General features: G+C 50.7%; 1 protein-coding gene across 1 annotated transcript in view; it reads left to right on the top strand.

Annotated features, from left to right (window-relative positions):
* The window catches only part of SLC6A1 (solute carrier family 6 (neurotransmitter transporter), member 1), a 31,968-nt gene extending 25,880 nt beyond the window's left edge, over nucleotides 1-6,088 (top strand). Inside the window, exons 13-15 of the mRNA XM_011994122.1 lie at nucleotides 535-635; nucleotides 1,423-1,590; nucleotides 3,711-6,088. Coding sequence (XP_011849512.1) covers nucleotides 535-635; nucleotides 1,423-1,590; nucleotides 3,711-3,815 — 374 coding nt within the window. The 3' untranslated portion in view covers nucleotides 3,816-6,088. The remainder of the gene's footprint in view (nucleotides 1-534; nucleotides 636-1,422; nucleotides 1,591-3,710) is intronic.
* The last annotated feature ends 891 nt before the right edge of the window (nucleotides 6,089-6,979 follow it).

The raw sequence follows: 6,979 nt of genomic DNA, 5'->3' as shown, positions 1-6,979 counted from the left end.
ACACCTGGCTAATTTTTGTATTTTTTAGTAGAGACGGAGTTTCACCATGTTGGCCAGGCTGGTCTCAAACTCCTGACTTCAGGTGATCCTCCCGCCTCGGCCTCCCAAAGTGCTGGGATTACAGGCATGAACCACCGCGTCCAGCAGACTGCCAGTTTCTTATAGCATCTGACCATCAGGGAAAAACAGCCCCTGCCCAGGAAAGCCTTTGAAGGAATGGCTGGGATAGATGTTGAGTGGGAGGGACATTGAGAGTGGCAAGGGTTGGGGGGGATCATCTTGTCAGTCTCCTTTTGTTGGTAGATATCTTCACGTTAAAGTGACTTGCTCTCACTTGCTCTGAGAATTGGGCTATTGAAAAATACCTGGTAACGAGGACCCCCAGAGCATTACCCCCATGGTACAGACAAGGAAACTGAGACTCAGAGAGGTTAGGTGACTTGCCCATGGTCACACTGTGAGAAGGTGGTAGAACCAGGCTTTGACTCTGAAGCACCCACAGCTCATCCATCCCTTCTGCTCCCAATGTCACAGGTGTCAACCGATTCTATGACAATATCCAAGAGATGGTTGGATCCAGGCCCTGCATCTGGTGGAAACTCTGCTGGTCTTTCTTCACACCAATCATTGTGGCGGTAAGAACAAGGCCTGAGTAGCCCTATTAGGATGAGGCTAGACCAAGCCCTGGGAGGACTCAGGTCCAGGGAGAAACCTCTAGAGGCAGAGGCAGGTGGAAGAGGCCCCCAGAAACCCTGTTCCTTAATAATACTTCTCTCTACCATTTGTTGGGCATCTATTCTGCACCCTGTACGGTACAAGACACATTATATCATCCTCCACAAACCTCAGAAAAGAGGTATTATTGTCCCACTTTACCGCTGCAGGATCTGGGGCTCACCTAACCAGTATCACCCAGCTAGTCAGCGCTGGGATTCGAACCAAGGCCAAGCTCTTGGCACTTGGAGACTCTCCTTCTCCGGGTCCCTCATCCCCACAAGCAGGAGCTGAAGCAGGGGCAGGCCTGGAAGGGGCCACCCGAGGTTCTTGAGGTGGGGGCAGAGCCACTGCATATGTTGTGTACCACGTAAGGGGACCCCGCCAACCGCACACTGGGAGCTGATACCTCACCCTTGCTCTGCTTTTGAAGCCAGGGAACTTGGAGGAAGGGATTCCCTTTTCTAATTAGTCTCCCTAGAGGGGTTGCCTTTTCCTGCTGATCTTCCCTGAGAGGGTGTCTTTTTCTATTATGCACAAAGGCACCTTAAGTGCTAGCAGTGGCGCTGAGTGCAGGACTCCTGAGACCTTGGGCCTCTGTAAGGGTCAGCCTCGCGGTAAGGGTGGAGGGCAGTCAGCCTGCTGGCTTCAGGGTGGTCCATCCTGGGTGACTGACTCCTCCCCTCCCCTCCCCTCCTCCGTTTCCAGGGCGTGTTCATTTTCAGTGCTGTGCAGATGACGCCTCTCACCATGGGAAACTATGTTTTCCCCAAGTGGGGCCAGGGCGTGGGCTGGCTGATGGCTCTGTCTTCCATGGTCCTCATCCCCGGGTACATGGCCTACATGTTCCTCACCTTAAAGGGCTCCCTGAAGCAGGTAAGCCCTTCCCCACCCTTCAAATTGCCAGAGCCCTTCTCCCACTGTGCCAGGCACAGCCCCACCCCTTGTGGAGCTCACAGTCCAGCTGGGGAGACAGACAAGTCAATAGCCAATGACAGTAGAGTATTAGAGACACTGAGATTAGGGAAAGCCAAGGGGGTCGGAGCAAACAGCCCTCCCTTAGCCCTACCTGGGTTAAGGAGGATTAAAGAAGGCTTCCCAGAAGAGGGGATAACAAAGGAGAGGCCTGGGGATAAACCAAACTTAAAAGTAGAAGCAGAAAGAATGTTCCTAGAAGAGGGAGGGGTGGAGAGGTTGGAAAGCATGTGCTAAGGTCCAGGGGTATAAACTGCATTGGGTGAAATGAAGGGAGATCAGTGTGGCTGGAGGGTAAAGTGGAAAGGGGTGTGAGGAGAGGGCGTGACAAGAGATGAGGCTGGGATGTAAGCAGGTCCAGCCAGATCATGTAGGGCTTTGAAAACCAGGACAAGAACTTTGGACTTTATCCTGGTGGCAATGGGGTGTCATGAAGGGCTTGGAACAGATGGAGGGTGGGATCACATTTGCTCAGGGCTCACTCCAGATCTCATTTGTAGGATTGATATAGAGAACATGTGGTCTTACCCACAAGGAAAGACAAAGCACAAAAGACCTGCTGCCCGCAGCAGGGGCCTCACCATCACGTAGGGTTCTCTGTCCGTGCCCGCACTTCGTTAAATTGCACTGAATTCTTGAGGGAAGCGAAGAAGTGCTGGAGGTGCCACACAAAGAGACATTGATGAGGTGTGTGCAGGCTGAAAAGATGCCACTGGGAGAAGTGGAGAGTCAGAGCGTGAGGGCCACTCCGGAAGGCCCTGGATGAGTGGCTGTCCACTGTAGTTCCCTGGGAAATGCACCTGCCAGACCCAGGGGAAGCCCTCTCAGGTCTGAGGCACAGGGAAGCTGGGCTGCAGGTTATGTGCCGCCGTGGAGTTACTGGGTCATCCTCCTCCAACCTCAGATGAAGAAACTGAGGAACCACAGGGGTTGAGTAAGCAGGTTCCCAGTTCGGGAAGCTGTGAGCAGAGCCAGGGCTTTCAGCCCTTTCTTCCCAATGCAGTTCCAAAGCTTTCCTTTTCCATGATCCACTGAAGAGCCTCAAATAGCAGCTGGGTCTTAGTGTGGCAAGAGGTTAAGGGGATGCCCTTGCAGAAAAGAGCACAGCTTGTGCAAAGGCCCAGGGGTAGGAAGGGCCAAGACATACCTGAGGCCAGGGTGTGAGCTGACAGGGCAGGATGGCGAAGGCAGTGGGGGATCCGTCCACTCAGCATACATGGATGGAACCCTGATGATGTGCCAGACACTACTGTCAGTGCGGGGGACACAGCCATGAACAAGATAAGCAGTAATTGCACCCACCTGGAGCTCCCATTCTGGTAGAGGAAGATAAGCAACTGACAAAATAAAAGCATGTGAGGTGGGGAGGAGTACTACAGAGAAAAATCAAGTAGGTAGGGGGTTTAGGGAGTGCCGAATGAGGCCTCACTGAGAAGGTGAAACATTTGAGCCAAGACCTAGGGAGGCGGAGAGCGAGCTGCTGCTGTCTGAGAGGAAGGCTGTGCCAGAGAGAGGGCAGGGCCTGTGAAAATGCCCTGGGGCGGGAACATGCCTGCTGTGTTTGCGGGGCGTCGGGGAGTCCCATGCAGATGGGGTGTGGATGCGTGAGGAAGAGGAAAGGACCCTGAGGACTGCGAGGTGGCAGGAGCCAGGTCATGTAGGGCCTTGGAGGACTTTGGCGCTGCCTCTTGGGGAAATGGGAGCCTTCAGTGGGTCCTGAGGAGTACAGGGGCATGATCTGAGTCCGGTTTTCACAGAACTCTCCCGCTGCTGAGAGGACGGAATGAAGGCAAGAGTGGAAGCTGAGGGCTGACTGGGAGTTTTTGCAGTAACCCAAGTGAGAGGGGCTGTGGCAGGGGTGCAGGATGTGGGGATGTGGCTGGAGTTTGGGTGTAGTTTGGAGGCAGAGCAGACAGGATGCACTTGAAGAGAGGGCAGGAGAGGGAAGCGGCGGGTTCCCTGTCATCCCAGCCTGGGATTTTCCCCAGAGAGCCTCATGCCTTCCTCCCCGGTACCCACAGCGCATCCAAGTCATGGTCCAACCCAGCGAAGACATCGTTCGCCCAGAGAATGGTCCCGAGCAGCCCCAGGCCGGCAGCTCCACCAGCAAGGAGGCCTACATCTAGGGTGGGGGCCGCTCGCCGACCCGACACTCTCACCCCCCGACCTGGCTGAGTGCGACCCCCACTTGATGTCTGAGGATACCTTCCATCTCAACCTACCTCGAGTGGCGAGTCCAGACACCATCACCACGCAGAAAGGGGAGGTGGGAGGACAGTTAGACCCCTAGGTGGGCCCTGCCGTGGGCAAGGATACCCGGTGGCTTCCGGCACCCGGCGGGCTGGTGACCTTTTTAATCCAGGCTCCATCAGCGTCCCACGATCGGCCTTGGTAACCGCCGCGGTAGATCATTTTTATCCCGCCAGGGAGCGTGATGCAGCGAGGCCACATGTGCTCCTGGCTTTTAAACCTGTTCCTGACTGTTCTCTTACTGCCGAAACCCATGACTGTTATCTCGGACTTTGCAGGAGTTACTTTCCCTCTGAACGCTGCTCCATGCACAGGAAAAGGGCATTTGGTACAATGGGGACTTCCCGGGAACGCTTCCTCTTAAGTACCAGAAGTCAGCGGAGCTCTGGCTTTCGTGTTTTGGTTTTCTCCTTCCCAAGGCAGCTGGACAAAAAAAAAAAAAATACCCAGGGGCGTCCGTCGATATTCCCAGGGCCGCTTCTCCTGCAGTCTGTGGAGTGTCCTTGTCCCCGCGGCCCGAATGAATGAGCGTTCTGCAGCCCGATGTCCCTGTCCCCTCCCCGCCGGGCCATTCTGATTGGACCTGGCCCAGTGCAATCCATCCAGACAAGCCCTGCTTGCTGGAAAACTGCCACAAGCACAATTGATCTCTTTTTATCGCCATTCCAGGGGCCTCAGGTCCTACTGGGGAAACTTCCTATACTGGAGCTCCGGTTTCTCTTAAGCTGCCCAATTTCACAGAGTACAAAACAGTTGTAGGGGAAATCAAGGTGAAGGATCTGTCCGACAGTCAAGACGGATCCACAGTTATCTTTCGGTCTCCTTCTTAAACTACCACCCTCACTGCCACCCACCCCAAGCTGCTGCCACCTCACCTTCCTTGAAATTCCTCAGCGGGAGTCTCCTCACTGCCACTAAAACCCACCCAGCCCACTAACTGAGGAGCTAGTGTTAATCCAGAGGATCCCCCGCAATGTGCTTCCGAGATTCAAAATGCTTCATTGGAAAGTATGATTTGTTCCTTTCTGGAACTGGGCTCCGTGGTGGCGGCGGCACTTCAAGCGAAGACAGTTTCTTGCAAGCTCCAGTAGCTCCGCGTGTCTCATTTGCCAGGAAGATGGGTTCCCACGTAGCAAATCATACATCGTGCCCCGTAGCTCCTTAGCTAGTTAGCTCACAAGCCGTGTTTTATGACTAATCCTTAATAACTATGGTAAATAACTGTGACTGTGGGGTTTTTAATCTCTTGTCATTCTCATCTGAAAGTGACCAGCATACCAGTTCTTGCAATAAGATATTACCCTCAGAATATTAAGCACATTATTGTAGAGAAAAAAAATATGTGTACACATATGAACGCACAACATACACATTCATCCTCACGTGTGGCACGTAGGTCTCATTTGATATTGTGTAGGAAATCTGAAGCCTTTTCCTGAGGTCATCTGTAAATTAGTCTCATTGCCAAGGCATCCCCAGTGCCAGCTGGTGAATCCATGATCAGAATGCATACGTATTATTAAATGATAGGGTTTAGAATGACAGGAACCCATCACTGTGTCTCATGGTTCTACTTCTCCATCTGTGTGTGAATTCCTTTAGACTAAGGGCAGGAAGACTTCCAACTTTCTCTTTGTTCTTCAGTGTGAAACTGAGACCAAGTCTCTCTGAGACAAATGCAGTGTATTTAATGTTTGTAAGCAATTCTAAGTGAGATGTTTGGCAAGAAATCCCCTAACTGATTTCCATCCAAACCTATCTTATAGAGCACAATATTAAGTGTCGTACAATTACTGTGAGAACTGTGAATATGTGTAACTTTTTTTAGTATTTGCCCGGGGCGGGGGAAATATTGTATTATCATATATGCTTTTTTTGCAATAAGGATTTATTCTCAGAACACCAAGTAAATCTATCTCTATATAAAAAATATATGTAATATATACATATTCAAAGTATATACAGAGCCTGTTTTAAAAAATACAGTATTATTTAGTAAAATTATCTGTTCTATGGACCAAATGTAAAATATTTATAAATGAAGATGCATTTTAAATGTCTATAAATGGTGTCATAACTAGAGCACGGGCGTTATGTAAGTTTCTAAGAATTTAGAGGACAAATAATAAAGGTTCTATGATATACAACATCAGACCTTCAATTCTTTGGGGTGGGGGCACAATATCCTCTTTCATCAGAACAACAACACATATACACAGAACTGTTTTTCCCTAGCAGAGAGAGACTGGGGCTCAAAACCCAACAAAACAGAACTGGACTTCCCCAGAGTCTTAGAGTCATAGAAAATGATTGTGTGCTCCACGAGGGAGGTGCTTTCGCTGTGCATGGGGTCAACTAAATAAAGATCTAAAACTGCAGGAGAACAGGAGCACATGTAGTGAACAACGGCACCCATTCATTCACTCACTGATTCCTTCCTCAACATTGTTATCTTTCTAAAGTGTATTTAGAAAAATGTGAATTCTACAGATGAGTTGTAAGAATAGTTCCGCGGACACATCTGCGCTTCACCCAGATTTGCCAGTTGTTAACACGTCGCCACATTTATCTTCATTAACTCTCTGTCAGTCAAGGCTCAGCCTGGGAAGTGGAGCCACTGGATAGGATGGAATCAGGGCTTTATTACAGGAACGGACCTTAGACCACTCGCTGTAGGGCAGTTGGAAAATAACAGTCTGAGGTTTCTCTACCTGGTCTGTTCTTCCCTGGCTGTCCTCACCACTGGTTCCTTCCTTTCCTTCAGGTCTCTGCTCAATTGTCACCTCCTCACAGAGGCCTTCCCTGACCACCCTAGCCAAAATAACATGCTCCTTCATCTCTCTCTGCTCCCTCACCCTGCTTTATTTTTATTATTCTCAGCATTCGCATGCTTACTAATTTAATCTCTATCTCTCCCCACTATAAAGGAAGCTCTTGGGGTGGGCACAGTGGCTCACGCCTGTAATCCCAGCACACTTTGGGAGGCCGAGGTGGGTAGATCACTTGAGGTCAGGAGTTCGAGACCAGCTTGGCTGACAGG

The sequence above is a fragment of the Mandrillus leucophaeus genome, unplaced genomic scaffold (genome assembly GCF_000951045.1).
Source record: "Mandrillus leucophaeus isolate KB7577 unplaced genomic scaffold, Mleu.le_1.0 Scaffold442, whole genome shotgun sequence".
Taxonomy (NCBI): Eukaryota; Metazoa; Chordata; class Mammalia; order Primates; family Cercopithecidae; genus Mandrillus; species Mandrillus leucophaeus.
This window is presented reverse-complemented; position numbering and strand designations above follow the sequence as displayed.